The sequence below is a fragment of the Pongo pygmaeus genome, chromosome 2 (genome assembly GCF_028885625.2).
Source record: "Pongo pygmaeus isolate AG05252 chromosome 2, NHGRI_mPonPyg2-v2.0_pri, whole genome shotgun sequence".
In the NCBI taxonomy this organism is placed as follows: domain Eukaryota; kingdom Metazoa; phylum Chordata; class Mammalia; order Primates; family Hominidae; genus Pongo; species Pongo pygmaeus.
Window position 1 is genome coordinate 104,910,741 of NC_085930.1, and position 17,531 is coordinate 104,928,271.

Sequence of the window (17,531 nt, forward strand, 5' to 3'; positions counted from 1 at the left end):
TGGCAAGTATCTCTTTATTAGGACATAGCACTGTGACTGGTGCAGTCTTTTTTTTTTAACTTATTTATTTATTTTTTTTTGAGATGGAGTCTCGCTCTGTTGCCCAGGCTGGAGTGCAGTGGCACGATCTTGGCTCACTGCAAGCTCCGCCTCCTAGGTTCAAGTGATTCTCCTGCCTCAGCCTCCCTAGTAGCTGAGACTACAGGTGCCTGCCACCACGCCCGGCTAATTTTTTGTATTTTTAGTAGAGACGGGGTTTCACCATGTTAGCCAGGATGGTCTTGATCTCCTGACTTCGTGATCTGCCTGCCTCGGCCTCCCAAAGTGCTAGGATTACAGGCGTGAGCCACCACGCCCGGCCTGACTGGTGTAGTCTTAAGACTTTTCTCAAAATCGTATCTCATTCTTTTCTGGGCTGGTCTGGAAGAACGCTGACTGCACTCAGGCCAAGTGGGTTGGGTGATACAAGCTGCCAGATTGCTGCCACGAACCTGGAATAGTTTGCAGACCCTTGCGAGGAGTATTTGTCTAAGTGAGATGTTGAAAGGACCCAGAGGAAATTGTCAGCAGGAACTGGTGCTTGGTTGCAGGAACTGGTGCTGCATAGGGCACACTTTTGTCCCTGCTCCAGCAAATGCAGCACTCAGGTGCTTGCCTGGGCAGGTCCGGGATGCCCTGCCTCTGTGGCTGCCCATTGGGACTGAATCACTTTTGGCATCCCTTATTTCAGAGGATGAATTCATGTGCCATTTGGGTTTGGCAGTGAGCTAAGAGCTAAATGGGGTAAACATTGCCCACTGGCAGGAAACATATAATCTTGTCTGAAGCTAATGGACCATTACTTTTTTGTTTGTTTGAGACAGTGTCTCGCTCTGTCACCGGGCTGGAGTATGGTGGTACAATCTCTGCTCACTGTAACCTTGAGCTTTCTGGACTCAAGTGATCCCTCCACCTCTGCCTCCCGAGTAGCTGGGACAACAGGCATGTACCACCACACCTGGCTAGTTATTTTTTGTAGAGACAAGGTCTCACTATTTTGCCAGGATTGTTCTCAAACTCCTGGGCTCAAACAGTCATCCTGCCTTGGCCTCCAAAGTGCTAGGATTACACGTGTGAGCCACCACACCGGCCCTATGGAACCATTATTTATTGGCATATGAAAGAACCATGACTTGAGGATTGCAAAAATCCCTCATAGATTGAGACCTGTAAGCAATTTTGGCTTTAGTCTGAGAGAGTTGCTTCTCTGTGTTCCTGTTGAGTTACGTTTCTTACAATGTGGTGGGAGACTGGAGACTGAGAATTGTCCTTGAAGAACGGGTAACTGGCTTTTACAACAGAACTGAAAATTCCTGGTATGTGTATAGAATACATTCAGCTATTTGTAGGAAAATTTGGCCAGATGACTCATGCCTTGTAATCCTAGCACTTGGAGAGGCTAAGGCCGAAGGATCACTTGAGGCCAGGAGTTCGAGGCCAGCCTGGGTAACATAGTGAGCCCCCATCTCTTAAAATAAAGTTTGATATATTGATAAAGGGGACATATGAGACCTTAGAATCAATCATTGTTTTAGCGAGAAGCTTTTAAAATTGCTTAAATTCTTTATAATTCTAGCAGGTTATTCTGATAAACATATTTCTTTTTTATTATTTATTTATGTATTATTATTCTTATTTTTTGAGACAGGGTCTTGCTCTGTCACCCAGGCTGGAGTACAGTCACGTGATCACGGCTCACTGCAGCCTTGACCTCCCAGGCTCCAGTGACCCTTCCATCTCAGCCTCCCAAGTAGCTGGGACCACAGGTATGCGCCATTGCACCTGGCTATTTTTTTTTTATATTTGGTAGAGACAGGGTGTCCCCATCTTGCCCAGGCTGGTGATAAACATATTTCTAGGTAGGCTGAAGGTTCCTTCTTCCTGTTCCCCTTACCTTGGAGCCCTCTAGTCTGTCATTCCAGAAACCTGGTCAGACGAGGCAAAGAGATAGGGCAGCTAGTTGTGCTGGTGGTTCTAGAAAGGAGAAGCAGCTGAGAGGCTACTGTGTCCCTTATGGAAAAGCTGAGATTTGTCCAGATTTTTGGAACAATCTGCTGTTTTGGGGGAAGAAGCTACACTATTGTATGATTTTCATGTAATCACTCCAGTTAAAATCTGTGGTTTCTTCTTTATTAAAACCAGAATGAGGCTGGGTGCAGTGGCTCAAACCTGTAATCCCAGCACTTTGGGAGGCCAAGGGGGGCGGATCACCTGAGGCTGGGAGTTTGAGACCAGCCTGTCCAACATGGAAAAACTCTGTCTTTACTAAAAAATATATAAAAATTAGCCGGGCGTGGTGGCGCATGCCTGTAATCCCAGCTACTTGGAAGGCTGAGGCAGAAGAATCACTTGAACCCCGGGAGGCGGAGGTTGTGGTGAGCCGAGATCAGGCCATTGCACTCCAGCCTGGGCAACAAGAGCGAAACTCTGTCTCAAAAGATAAAATAAAATAAAACCAGAATGAGATGCTGTTGAGGACTCTGACCTTCTAGCACCTTGTATACACCTTAAGGACAGTGTGTGTTGTGGTGTTGTGGTTGTTATTCTCACTTGGAGTGAAGCTCTGAGTACGAAGGGTGGGCTGGATCAGTGTTTGTTTCTAGGTGGATTTAAAACCGTCAAGAGCCAGGCAGCCATCTGTATTTTCCTGTTTCAATCTTGAATCCTCCTCTTCCCCCAGTATTTTCTCTCTCAGTTATAAAGGTAATGTGTGCTCAGAGTTGGAGGATATTATAAGAAGTTTGAAACATTCAGAAAACTGAAAAGCGGGCAATCATGATCTTACCACCTAGTATAGGGCAGGTTTTGCGGTGTCTGAAGCTTATATAAAATAATATAAATATATGTAACATAAATACATAATTTGTAATTATACATGTAATTATAAATGCCATCTTTAAACAAAATGATGTACAAATATGAAAACAAAATTAGATAAGAAAGTGAATGTTTGTTTAGATTGAAAACAATCACAAAAAGTTACACATTTAAAAATGCAGAAGAAAGTTCTATAGTACTTACCTCCCTACATTTTGGGGCAGCATTTTGACCACCGCTTTCTTTCTTTTTTATTTTTTTGGGGATAGGGTCTCATTTTGTCACCCAGGTTCACTGCAGCCTCAGCCTCCCAGGTTCAAGCTATTCTGCTTCAGTCCCCCAAGTAGCTGGGACTGTGGGCCTGTGCCACCATGCCCAGCTAGTTTTTGTATTTTTAGTGGAGTTGGGGTTTTGCCATGTTGCTCAGGCTGGTCTTGAACTCTTGAGCTTAAGTGATCTGCCTCCCAAAATGCTACGATTACAAGCCTGAGCCACCGCACCTGGCCTGACCACCTCTTTCTATAATAGCAATATTACAACTTTCTGTAGAGAGAACAGAAGGGTCGCCATAGTCACTCCTCAAGGGTAGTTGATCCCATCTTTTATTTCTTTATTTGTTTGTTTGACATAGGGTCTCACTCAGTCATGCAGGCTGAAGCTCAGTGGTATGATTAGAGATCCCTGCAGCCTCAGACTCCTGGGCTCAAGAGATCCTCCTGCCTCAGCTCCTGAGTAGCTAGGACTACAGATGTGCACCACCACAACTTGCTAATATTTTTGTAGAGATAGAGTCTTGCTGTGTTGCTGAGGCTGGTCTTGAACTTCTGGCCTCAAGTGATCCTACTGCCTTGGCCTCTTTTTTTTGAGATGGAGTTTCACTCTTGTTGCCCAGGCTGGAGTGCAATGGCATGGTCTCGGCTCACTGCAACCTCCGCCTCCCGGGTTCAAGTGATTCTCCTGCCTCAGCCTCCCGAGTAGCTTGGAATACAGGTGTGTGCCACCACGCATGGCTAATTTTTTGTATTTTTAATAGAGACAGGGTTTCACCATATTGGGCAGGCTGGTCTCAAACTCCTGACCTCAGGTGATCCACCTGCCTTGGCCTCCCAAAGTGCTGGGATTATAGGTGTGAGCCACTGTGCCTGTACTTGTTTTGTTTTGTTTTTTGGTAGAGAGGGGTTTTTGCCATGTTGCCTAGGCTGGTCTTGAACTCCTGGGCTCAATGGATCCACCTACCTCAGCCTCTCAAAATGTTGGGATAACAGGCGTGAGCCACCACGCTTGGCCAAGCTGTAGTATATCCTTGAATAATTCTTCTAGAGAAGGCTTGTGAATAACAAGCCTTTTTTTTTTTTTTTAAATAGGGTCCTGCTCTGTCATCCAGGCTGGAGTGCAGTGGCATGATCATACCTCACAGAATTCTGGAACTCCTGCACTCCAGTGATCCTCCCACCTCAGTCTCCCTACCATGCCTGACTAATTAAAAAATTATTTAGAGACTGGCTGTCACTGTGCAGCTTGCCCAGTCTGGTCTCGATCTCTTGACCTCGTGATCCACCCGCCTCGGCCCTCCCAAAGTGCTGGGATTACAGGTGTGAGCCACCGCGCCCAGCCCCATCTTCCTTCTTATAACTTAAAAGTTTATCATAAGTGAGGCCTGGCGCAGTGGCTCACGCCTGTAATCCCAGCACTTTGGGAGGCTGACGCGGGCAGATCACTTGAGGCCAGTAGTTTGAGACCATCTTGACCAACACACTGAACCCAGTCTCTACTAAAAAATACAAGTTAGGCCGGGTGGGGCGATTCACGCCTGTAATCCCAGCACTTTGGGAGGCTGAGGCAGCGGATTATGAGGTCAGGAGATCGAGACCATCCTGGCTAACACGGTGAAACCGCATCTCTACTAAAAAAATACAAAAAATTAGCCGGGTGTGGTGGCAGACGCCTGTAGACCCAGCTACTCGCAAGGCTGAGGCAGGAGAATGGCGTGAACCAGGGAGGCGGAGCTTGCAGTGAGCGGAGAATGCGCCGTTGCACTCCAGCCTGGGCGACAGAGTGAGACTCCGTCTCAAAAAAAAAAAAAATTAGAAAAATGAGCCGGGCACAGTGGTGCGTGCTTGTAATCTCAGCTACTCGGGAGGCTGAGGCATGAGAATCACTTGAACCCGGGAGGCAGAGGTTGCCGTGAGGTGAAATCATGCACTCTAGCCTGGGCAACAGAGCAAGACTCTGTCACAGAGAAAAAAAAACGTGTATCATAAATGGCCTGGTGCGGTGGCACACGCCTCTAATCCCAGTACTTTGGGAGGCCAAGGCAGGAGGATCACTTGAGCTCGAGAGTTCAAGACCAGCCTGAGCAACATAGCAAAACCCCGTCTCTACACAGAAATACAAAAATTAGCCAGATGTGGTGGTGTGTGCCTATAGCTGTCCCAGCTACTTGGGAAGCTGAGGTGGGAGGATCACTTGAGCCTGGGTGGACAAGGCTGTGGTGAGCTGAGATTATGCCACTGCACTGCAGCCTTAACAATGGAGACCCTGTCTCAAAAAAAAAAAAAAAAGTATAAGCATTTTCTCCTGGTTAAAAAATATAAAATTGATAAGAAAGCTCTTCATGCTATCCTAATAGTCCGTCATACAATTGAATGAAAAAAAAATTTTGTTTCATTCATCTCCTATTGCTGGATGTGGAGGCGAATGTGTTCATCATCAAGGATGATAGATGTCCTGATTTTATGGAGCAGTGGACTTGATTTTTATGGAGTTTTCCTGAGAGGTTGATGGTAGTTTGATGCCATGTACCCAGACAGGTCAATTTGGTGTTCCCCACAAGACATTTCAGAGTCAGACATTGACTGTTTCCTTCCTGGCTTTATTTTACTGAAAATGGTTTTTAGTTTTTTATTGTTTTTTTCTTTTCTTTTCTTTTCTTTTCTTTTTTTTTTTTTTTTTTGAGATGGAGTCTCACTCTGTTGCCAGGCTAGAGTGCAGTGGCGCAATCTCCGGTCACTGCAGCCTCTGCCTCCTGGGTTCAAGCAATTCTTCTACCTCAGCCTCCCAAGTAGCTGGGATCACAGGCATGTGCCACCATGCCTGGCTAATTTTTGTATTTTTTAGTAGAGACGGGGTTTCACCACGTTAGCCATGCTAGTCTCGAACTCCTGGCCTCAAGTGATCTGCCTGCCTCGGCCTCCCTAGGTGCTGGGATTACAGGCATGAGCCACTGCTCCTGGCTGATAGTTTTTATTTTAAAAAATATTTTTATATTTATTTCCTCATCTCCATGGTTAGCAAGAGATATTTTTGTTTTGTTTTGTTTTTTGAGACAAAGTCTAGCTCTGTCTCCCAGGCTGGAGTACAGTGGTGCAGTCTTGGCTCACTGCAAGCTCTGCTTCCTGGGTTCACGCCATTCTCCTGCCTCAGCCTCCTGAGTTGCTGGGACTATAGGCACCTGCCACCATGCCTGGCTAATTTTTGTGTGTGTGTGTGTTTTTAGTAGAGATGGGGTTTCACCGTGTTAGCCAGGATGGTCTTGATCTCCTGACCTCGTGATCCACCCGCCTTGGCCTCCCAAAGTGCTGGGATTACAGGCGTGAGCCACTGTGCCTGGCCGAGATAATTATTTTTTAGTGACGATTTAGCAACCTGAAAACCTTGGGTCTTTGGGATACGACCTCAGTATCAACACAGAATATTTGAATGCTGGTTAATATATTTGTTTTAAACTATGATAGAATTGAAATCTTGTAGCCACATTTTGAAAGTTTATTCTTCATTAACTAGTCTTTTCTCACCTGATTTTCTACAAGAGAGAATTTTCCAAAAGGTTAGTTGTCGTTACATTAAGAACTTGGGTTTTGTTTGACATGAAATGTTTCTACACCAGCAGGTCTCAGATGAATGTTCAGGCGTGGGTCCTTAATTTATACTCCCCAGTTAATGCAGACTTATAAGGTGGAAAATAATAAATGCAAAGTAAACTAATATTAGCCAGTGCTTGGAATGCATTTTATAAAGTGTGCAGCAGGCCACATTTTAATAATTGTACTCACCATGTGATTGGTGTGGATTTGGATGATGATTGCAGTGGGTGCCTTATGAGTTCTCTGCTGATCTGTATGCGTTAGGTATTCATGACACAGTAGTGATTTGAGGCACATTTTGTGGAGTGCCTACTTTATGCTGGTGCTCTTTTAGATCCTGGAGATTCAGCAGTGAACACTGCCGTCAAAAATCTGACATTATGGAACTTGTTTTCAAGTGGAAATTGGGTAGGAGGAGACAATTAACAAGACAAGTAAGAAACGTAGAGTATGTCAGACGGTGATAAGTGCTGAGGAGAAAATAAAGCAGGGGTGCCCCAGGGAGTGGGACTCACTTCTAGATAGAGTGGCTGAAGATCCCATTAAAGAGATGACATTTGCTTAGCTGGCTCTGGTGGTGCATGCCTGTAGTCAGAGCTACTCAGAAGGCTGAGGTGAGAGGATCACTTGAGCCCAGGAGTTTGAGGCTGCAGTGAGCCGTGATTATGCCACTGCACTTCAGCCTGGGCAACAGAGCAAGACTCTATCTCAAAAAAAAAGGGGGGGGGGTGACATTTGCACAAAGGGCTGAAGGAGGTTGAGAGAGTGAGCCAAGGGGGATATCTGGGGGAAGAATATACCAAGCTAAGGGAATAAATAGCAAGTACAAAGGCACTGAGGTACGTGTGTATCAGGCATATTTGAGAAATAAGGAAGCCAGTATAATTGGACCACATTTGATGTTGATATTTTTTCCTCTATGGATGCTTTATTTTATTTTTTTTTGAGATGGAGTCTCACTCTTTTGCCCAGGCTGGAGTGCAGTGGTGCAATCTTGGTTCACTGCAACCTCTGCCTCCTGGGTTCAAGCAATTCTCCTGCCTCAGCCTCCCAACTAGCTGGGATTACAGGTGTCCACCACCATGCCCAGCTCATTTTTTAAAAATTTATTTATTTTAGTAGAGGTCAAGGCTGACCTTAGCATGAGTGATTCAAGATACTCAAAGTGAGGCACATGAGTCCAAATAGAATGGATGCAAAAGGAAATTTCAGCCAATGAGTTTGTATGTAGAAACTATTGGACAGTGAGTAGGATTTATTTTTATTTATTTATTTATTTAGACGAAGTCTCGCTCTGTTGCCCAGGCTGGAGTACAGTGGTGCGATCTCAGCTCACTGCAACCTCCGCCTCCCATGCTCAAGCGATTCTTGTGCCTCAGCCTCCCAAGTAGGTGGGACTACAGGCGCCTGCCACCACGCCTAGCTAATTTTTTGTATTATTAGTAGAGACGGGGTTTCACCATGTTGGCCAGGCTAGTCTCAAACTCCTGACCTCAAGTGATCACCTGCCTTAGCCTCCCAAAGTGCTGGAATTACAGGTATGAGTCACCGCACTCAGCAGGATCTTTTTAAGTATAATCTTTTTTTTTTTTTTTTTTTTTTTTTTTTTTTTTGAGACGGAGTCTTGCTCTTGTCGCCCAGGCTGGAGTGCAATGGCACGATCTTGGCTCACTGCAGCCTCCGCCTCCTGGGTTCAAGTGATTCTCCTGCCTCGGCCTCCCGAGTAGCTGGGATTACAGGCGCTTGCCACCACGCCCAGCTACTTTTTGTATTTTTAGTAGAGACAGGGTTTCGCCATGTTGGCCAGGCTGGTCTCAAACTCCTGACCTCTGGTGATCCACCCACCTCGGCCTCCCAAAGTGCTGGGATTACAGGCGTGAGCCACTGTGCCCGGCCTTTTTTTTTTTTTTTTTTGAGATGGAGTTTCAGTCTGTCACCAGGCTGGAGTGAAGCGGCATGATCTCAGCTCGCAGCAACCTCCACCTCCTGGGTTCAAGCAACTCTTCCGCCTCAGCTTTCTGAGTAGCTGGGATTACAGGCACATGCCGCCACGCCTGGCTAATTTTTTGTATTTTAGTAGAGATGGGGTTTCACCGTGTTGCTCAGGCTGGTCTCGAACTTCTGAGCTCAGGCAATCCGCCTGCCTCAGCCTCCCAGGGTGCTAGGACTATAGGCATGAGCCACCACTCCTGGCCAGCATAATCTTTTCTGATTATTAAAATAATACATACTTACGGGCCAGGTGCAGTGGCAATCTGCCTGCCTCAGCCTCCCAGGGTGCTAGGACTATAGGTGTGAGCCACCACTCCTGGCCAGCATAATCTTTTCTGATTATTAAAATAATACATACTTACGGGCCAGGTGCAGTGGCCTGTAATTTTTTGTATTGTTAGTAGAGATGGGGTTTCACCATGTTGACCAGGCTGGTTTCAAACTCCTGACCTCAAGTAATCCACCCACCTCGGCCTCCCAAAGTGCCAGGACTACAGGTGTGAGCCACTGTGCCCAGTCACGTTGTCATTCCTCTTAGTTAAACACCTAGGAGTGGGATTGCTATGTATATAATAAGTATATGTTTAACTTTATAAGAAACTGCTAGACTGTTTTCCAAAGTGGCTTTGCATTGCTACCAGCAATGCATGAGGCATTGCATAATTAACCCTGGCTTGTATATGAATGTGTACCAGGCAGATGCTGGGTGGTGGCTCTGGGACATACAGGGAGGAGGTATGGGTGGTAAGGGTTGTTTTTCCACCATCAGTATAGTGTGCCTTATGCCACCCTCTGTGAGTGCCTGACCCTGGGGCTTTTCTTGAGCCAGAGTAAGTAGCCCCAGAGGATCCCATTTTGTAGCCTCTTGAACTAAATTCTGGATGAGTGAACTAAGGACCCAGGGGCTTTCATGAGTCATAGCCATTTTATTTGCATTACTTTAAAAGTTAAGAATGTTAAGGCATTGTTTCCAACAGATCCTTAAACCAATTTGATAGATTTGGGGGATGGACTGAGTGGGAAAACTGTATGCTGTGCTAGGATGGATGTTCTGTGTTTCTTACCTGTTCATAGTTTCATGGACAAATGTGAGGCAATGTGGAAAGCTAAAATAGATGCTAAATCTGAAGCCAGTGTTTTGCAGTTATTTCCTGTCTTTCTAGGTACTGGGCCCACACATTGCATGGGCTTTATCGTAACCATTAATTTTCCAGCCTTCCAGGGAAACAGCTTTAGACCTTAGAGATCACACTGCTCAAAAAGAGAGAGAGAGAGAGAAACAGGTGACATGGAGATTGGTGCTTTGGGGCTTTTCTTTCTTCTGGTGTAGTTAAGGCTCCTAGGGAGGAAGCTGATTTGCTTTGTAATCTTTGGAAAATTGATCCTTCATTTCCTTGCAGAGATAGGGGCTGTGAGGGACCCTAGGACAGAAGTGCCACTTCTTTGCAACTTCAAATGTGAGAAGTATGTTTTACAGTAAAACCATACTTATGTTCATATTGAGAGATTGAACATAATTGAAACAAAAGGATCAAAAAGCAAGACTTACTATGTGCAATGCATTGATATTTTGTTTATTATTATTATTTATAGAGATGAGGTCTCACTACATTGCCCAGGCTAGTCTCAAATTCCTGAACTCAAGTAATCCTCCCATCTTGGCCTCCCAAAGTGCTAGGATTACAAGGACTGAGCCACTGTGCCCAGCCATATTTTGTTGCATTCTGTTTGATTTTTTTTAAAAACTACTAGTTACCACTCACTAACTTGCTTACACAACCTACAAAGTAGAGATCTACTCTAAGCCTCTCTTTTCCCATTTTACAGACCGTAAAACGAACCCAAAGGGAGCCACGGACTTGGAGTCTTTCTCCATGCAATTGAATGGCAGAACTGGTACTAAAATGTGGCTCCACCTCACTACAGGGTGGTCAGTTGTTTCCCTAATTCTGCCTCACATTTGGAAGTTTCTTATCAGACTTGGCTCAGGCAAGGATGAGCCTGATTTTTCCTATCTTTCTACCCAAAATGATTATGATTTTCCCAAGAGCAGCATCCTATGGACCGCCAGAGATGGATGCAAGAGGAAGGGTGATAAGGTGGGACATCATGCCCAGCAGCTGATTAACACTCTGGGGAGGAGGAGTTGGAGACCCTCACTGGGCCTTTTGGCCTCCAGCTACGTTTTTTTTTTTTTTTTTTTGAGATGGAGTTTGCTCTTGTTGCCCAGGCTGGGGTGCAGTGGCTCACTGTAACCTCTGCCTCCCAGATTCAAGCGATTTTCCTGCCTCAGCCTCCCGAGTAGCTGGGATTACAGGCATGCGCCACCACGCCCAGCTGATTTTGTATTTTTAGTAGAGACAGGGTTTCTCTGTGTTGGTCAGGCTGGTCTCGAACTCCGGACCTCAGGTGATCCCACCCGCTTTGGCCTCCCAGAGTGCTGGTATTATAGGTATGAGCCACCACGCCCGGCCCCAGCTATGCTCTTGAGCCACACTCTAGAGACGCCATGAAGGACTGTTTTTGTTTATTTTCATTGGAGGTGGGGATGGGTAAGACATACCTACACAGAGTTATTTTTCTACGTAACTGAGTACATTTAAGGAATCCTGAGCAGAGTTGATAAGGGATTTGCATTGTTGTTAGCATTGCTGTGATAGCAAAAGACAGGGTCTTACTCTGTCACCCAATCTGGAGTGCAGTGGCTCAGTCATGGCTCACTGCAGCCTCAATGTCCTGGGCTGAAGTGATCCTCTTGTTTCAGCCTCCTGAATAGCTGGGACTCCAGGCATGCACCACTACACCTAGCTGAGTTTTTAAAAAATTTTGGGCCGGGCACGGTGGCTCATGCCCATAATCCCAGCACTTTGGGAGGCCAAGGCGGGCAGATCACTTGAGGTCAGGATTTCGAGACCAGCCTGGCCAACATGGCGAAACCCCATCTCTACTAAAAATACAAAAAAATTAGCCAGGCGTGGTGGTGTGCGCCTGTAGTCCCAGCTTCTCGGGAGGCTGAGGCACGAGAATCGCTTGAACCTGAGCGGCAGAGGTTGCAGTGAGCCAAGATCGCACCACTGCACTCCAGCCTGGGCAACAGAGCAAGACTCCGTCTCAATTAAAAAAAAAATTGTAGAGATGGGGCTTACTATGTTGTTAACTCCTAGTCTCAAGGGATCTCCTGCCTTGGTCTCCCAAAGTGCTCTGGGATTATAGGCATGAGCCACCATACCTGGCCTGGATTGTGTTTCTAAAGCCTGGCCCATGAGGAGCATCTTGTGCTTTAACAATTCATAATTATGGTACCTGACATGTGCTTTAGTACTGGCCAGCGGACCTTGAATCAGTAGCTTCTTTTGGTATTACTCTTATTCAAAAGGTCTTTTCAGTAGACTAGTGTCAACCAGTCTGCATAGACCTAGAGAAAAGGCTTGTGTGGCCAGACTTCTCAGAGCTCCATCTTCTGGATAGAGCCTGGAATGGTTAGAATGTACTCATATTTGCAGTCCCATTGCCTGAGTTTCTGGACTCTTCTCAATACGTGCCTTCCTGGAGGCTTTTGTGGTGATGAGAAGGTAGTGCCAGGTAATCAGAATCTTAGGTTTAGATTCTCTGCTCTTTGCATATGGGAAAACTTACTGATTTCTAGCCGTTGAGTTCAGTTGAGGCCCATAGTCGGGCACTCCCTAAAAGGAAGAGATTAACACAGTTTAAACTCTTTAAAAGAGGCTACTTTGTAAATAGAAAATATTAGCTAGGCGTGTTTAAACTCTTTAAAAGAGGCTACTTTGTAAATAGAAAATATTAGCTAGGCGTGGTGGCATGCACCTGTAGTCCTAGCTCCTTGGGAGGCTGAGACAGGCGGATCCCTTGAGCCCAGGAGTTTGAGGGTATTGTGAGCTATGATCGTGTCATTGCACTCCAGCCTGGGCGACAGAGTGAGACCGTGTTTACCTTAAGAAAAAATTAAAAATTGGCCAAGTGCAGTAGCTCACATCTATAATCCCAGCACTTTGGGAGGCCAGGGTGGGCAGATCACCTGAGGTTAGGAGTTCGAGACCAGTCTGGCCAATATGGTGAAACCCTGTCTCTACTAAAAAATACAAAAAAAAAAAAAAAAGCCAGGCATGGTGGGCGCCTGTAGTCCCAGCTACTTGGGAGGCTGCGGCAAGAGAATCGCATGAGCCTGGGAGGCAAAGGTTGCATTGAGCCGAGATCACACTTCAGCCTGGGCAACAGAGCAAGACTCCATCTCAAAAAAAACAAAAAACAAAACAAAACGAAAAACTGGCCAGGTGCGGTGGCTCACGCTTGTAATCCAGCACTTTGGGAGGCTGAGGTGGGCGGATCATGAGGTCAGGAGATCAAGACCATCCTGGCTAACATGGTGAAAACCCGTCTCTATTAAAAATACAAAAAATTAGCCGGGCGTGGTGGTGGGCGCCTGTAGTCCCAGCTACTCGGGAGGCTGAGGCAGGAGAATGGCATGAACCTGGGAGGCGGAGCTTGCAGTGAGCCGAGATCTCGCCACTGCACTCCAGTCTGGGTGACAGAGCGAGACTCCATCTCAAAAAAAAAAAAAAAAAAAGGAAAAATTAGGCTGGGCAGTGCTAGATATCATGTGCCCTAGAGGCAGCTGTGTGGGGTTCACTTGGGAGAAGTGGCTTATTGTCTCTGGCCCTGGGTGAATTTCCTAACCATCTCTAATCACCTTCATTGTTTGCAATAGGGAGAGTAGTGTCTACCTCAAAGAAAGTGTCATGAGGACCAAACGACATAAGAAATTCCTGTCATGAGCCTGATACATAATAGGTGCTTTCCCCACATTAGAGGACAGAGGGCGCATCTCCAGACCCATCCTCACTCCTCTCTCAGTTGGAGTCATGGGAACTGAAGGAGTTCCCAGTAAAATCCCTGTACAGATACTGAAATGTAACTCAAGCCCTGTAAGTAATGCTAGTAGAGACTGCCTAATTTGTAAATTAGACAAAATGGAGAATGAGTGTGACATGGCCTGAACCGGTTAACAGGGTGCATACAGAAATGTGCTTCATTGATGCGGCATCCAGTGCGTGGCTGAGTGAGTGGATGCGAGCCCTGATTGCCCCAAGAGCATAACTTTGGTTTAAAGGTGTGTACCAGCTTTTGGTGATCAGGATAGAACTGATAAAAATAGTGACCTAGAACACTGTGCATCTTTTTAAATGGAGTTAACTAGCCTTGATCAGTTGTTTTTAGATACAGATGTTAATCATTAAAGCTGGACCCAAGCTCCATTGCTAATAAGGTTAATGGGGCTTGTCTTTGGCCTTGGGCAGGAGCAGTGTGGGTAGACAACCTGGACAAGTAAATAATGAGTCTTACTAGATAATGAGTAAGCAGGTTTTCCCTATATTTAAATGCATTTTATAAAAATATAATTAATGGGGCTGGGTGCGGTCGCTCACGCCTGTAATCCCAGCACTTTGGGAGACCGAGGCGGGCACATCACGAGGTCAAGAGATCAAGACCATGCCAGCCAACATGGTGAAACCCTGTCTCTACTAAAAATACAAAAATTAGCTGGGCGTGGTGGTGCGCACCTGTAATCCCAGCTACTCGGGAGGCTGAGGCAGGAGAATGGCTTGAACCCTGAGAGGCGGAGGTTGCAGTGAGTCGAGATTGTGCCACTGCACTCCCGCCTGGCGATAGAGTGAGACTCCATCTCAAAAAAAAAAATTATATATATAAAAAAATTATATATATAATATATATATTTATTATATGTATAAAATATATATTTATTTTATATATATATATAATTAATGGGAGACCTGGGCATCATCCACTTAAAGCTTGCCACTCTTATTAGAAAATGGTAAGATTTAATCCAAATATTAGGCTTGAAATTGTGATTTCACCTCACCATGGCATCAGTTTTGCCTGCGGTAGTGGCTTTCTAACACCGTAGTGGGACCTCTGCCTTTTTAGGGCCCCTGGAACCCATTCCCTGCCTGTCTGCATCTAACCCCACCCCGTGAGCTCATAGTGTTTTTGTTTTTCTGTCGGAGAAGGCGGGGCCAAGGTGGGTGGCATGGGCGGAGTCCCGCAAGAGCTTAGACTTTGTCTTTGTCTTTCTGCTGAAGGAGCAGGGTGAGCAGCTCTAAGGCACTTCCCACACTACTTCGAACCCCCATGTCATCATTGTGTTTGCTTCCAGCAGAGCATCCTGGCCAGAACAAGCCAAGGAGCCAAGACGAGAGGGACACACAGACAAACAACAGACGGAAGACGTACTGGCCGCTGGACTCCGCTGCCTCCCCCATCTCCCCGCCATCTGCGCCCGGAGGATGAGCCCAGCCTTCAGGGCGATGGATGTGGAGCCCCGCGCCAAAGGCGTCCTTCTGGAGCCCTTTGTCCACCAGGTCGGGGGGCACTCATGCGTGCTCCGCTTCAATGAGACAACCCTGTGCAAGCCCCTGGTCCCAAGGGAACATCAGTTCTACGAGACCCTCCCTGCTGAGATGCGCAAATTCACTCCCCAGTACAAAGGTAAGTCCCAGCTGCTGGAGGGGTTGCCACACTGGCGAGGAGATGTGAGAGATCGTGGCCATGGAAGGCCCTGGCAGCCATCCCTGGAGCCCTCACTCCCTCCCACTCTGTGCTTTCCCTCCCTCCTCCTCCTCCTCCTCCTGGCCCTCAGCCCAGCATCTCACACCCTCAGTTTTCAAGCCCTGGTAAGATTGCTCAATTCTGTTTTGTTTTGTGGATTTGAGTTTGATTTTGGTAGAAGTGTAGTTGTGTTTTATGTTCAGGTGTCTCTTGATCACAGTAACCCATAGTCCCCCATTGTGGGGACAGTGGGGGAAGACTTTGGGAGGATTTTACCCAGAATACTTGCCGCCTGCTTTTTGTCCTCCAGGAAACCAGAAGCCCGGGTGATTAGGTAGGCTGGGGAGCAGGGTTGAGTCAGATGGAATGCAGGAGTGGGAGGCCTGTGCTGATTAGCCCAAGCCCTTTGCTATTACAGAATGTCCCCAAAATTGCTATATGAAAGCAACCCTTCGATTCACATATGATAATTTTTTATTTCTTTTTATAATGTATTTTATAGGGGACATCAGCAGCCACCAGCATGGTGGGGTCTTTGTTGGGGAGTGGGGGAGTCTTTTGTAAATCAAGTAAGAATCCATTAAAGAAATTAATTTTAAATGTGCATTACCTGGTTACATAAAGGACTCTAGAACAACTTAGGTTCTTTTGGGACTGTTGAAACATTGTCTTTAAGGACAGAATGTACTGGGTGCCTTTCTCTGTACTCTGAATATGCATGTGTATTGCGGTGGGGATGGGGGAGTTGTGGGCCCTCACTTGGTCCTTCTCTGTTGTTTTTTTTCAGGACAAAGCCAAAGGCCCCTTGTTAGCTGGCCGTCCCTGCCCCCATTTTTTCCCCTGGTCCTTTCCCCTGTGGCCACAGGGAAGTGTGGCCTGAATCCCCCACCCCGGCTCCTCTGCACCCAGAGCTGGGGGCCACCTCAGAAGTGTCATCTCTCTCTGAGCACGCATTCCCCTGCAGCAGTCGAGGACTGAGCAGATTGAGTGATGCTGGGGCAGAGAGGCCTGGGAGGAAAGGTGTTCAGCCAGTCGTTTGTAAGGCGCTCGTCGGCACCTGCTGAAACGCCCCCACCTGACAGCCCCATCCTCAAAGACTGTCTAATTACTCATGGCAGGTTCTAGAGACTTAAGGGGAAAAGCTGCTTTCAAGGCCATCACATGTCTGTGTTCCCCAACCAGCTCTATCTGCCTTATGTTCATTTTGTTATTTTGTGACGTGAGACTGCAAAGACCAATAAAAACATATTTTATAAGAACAAAAGGCCTGGGTGCCTACCTGCGTGGGGGCACTGTGGGAAGCCTTTGCTAGGGTGTCTTGTGCTGTGTGGTTTTGTTTGCCCCTTTATTTTGCTTTGCTTACCCAGTCTTCCCTTATTCTTGGATGCTTCTTAACCCTCAGGCAAACCTGTGTTCCCCCTGTATTCAGGCTCTGCTTTAAAGCAAGCCATGAGGCTGTTGGAGTTTCTGTTTAGGGCATTAAAAATTCCCGCAAACTATAAAGAGCAATGTTTTCAGTCTTTTAGGATTAGAAGAATTACATAAAAATTAATAAATATTTTTAATGATGGAAAAATGTGTCTTGTAATTCTTTGGCTCTTGCCTCGTTGAGTACATCAGAGAGGAAGACTCTCAGCCATGTTTGCTCCCTAATTGCTTGTCTTGTATGGTGTCATCTTTTCTAGCTGTTTTGATATTTGTTAAGTTTGCAGATGAGTTTGGGGCCTCTGGCAACATAGAGACTAAGGAACTGGGTAAGAAAAAAACAAATGTTACAATCATGTTACTTACAACGCTTCCTCCTGCTAAATTAAAAGTTCTTTCTGCTCCTCACCCCCTTCCAGGTGTGGTATCTGTGCGCTTTGAAGAAGATGAAGACAGGAACTTGTGTCTAATAGCATATCCATTGAAAGGGGACCATGGAATTGTGGACATTGTAGATAATTCAGACTGTGAACCAAAAAGTAAGCTCCTAAGGTGGACAACAAACAAAAAACATCATGTCTTAGAAACAGAAAAGACCCCTAAGGACTGGGTGCGCCAGCACCGTAAAGAGGAGAAAATGAAGAGGTGAGTGTAGACAGAGGGCAACTCTGGGCCACGTGGGAGGGGAAGTGTTGGGGGTTTTGGTTACAGCCCAGTTCCCTGGAGCTAAGGACTGAAGTGGATTTAGTAGGTACCTTGTCATTCAGTGGCCAATTCCCACATGGCATATTCAGCCTCTCTTTGTTT

At 46.2% G+C, this 17,531-nt stretch overlaps 1 protein-coding gene across 15 annotated transcripts in view; it reads left to right on the forward strand.

Moving 5' to 3' along the window:
- The window catches only part of IP6K2 (inositol hexakisphosphate kinase 2), a 31,201-nt gene that overhangs the window by 8,865 nt on the left and 4,805 nt on the right, over positions 1-17,531 (forward strand). For 2 of the 15 annotated variants that reach the window (XM_063661172.1, XM_063661168.1), the window contains exons 2-4: positions 14,908-15,239; positions 16,985-17,053; positions 17,144-17,369. In XM_063661172.1, coding sequence (XP_063517242.1) covers positions 15,038-15,239; positions 16,985-17,053; positions 17,144-17,369 — 497 coding nt within the window. In that variant the 5' untranslated portion in view covers positions 14,908-15,037. Of the gene's footprint in view, positions 1-1,683; positions 1,806-14,907; positions 15,240-15,801; positions 16,876-16,984; positions 17,054-17,143; positions 17,370-17,531 lie in introns of those variants that run through there. The other 13 variants (XM_054481735.2, XM_063661173.1, XM_054481734.2 and 10 more) reach the window with 11 other exon arrangements.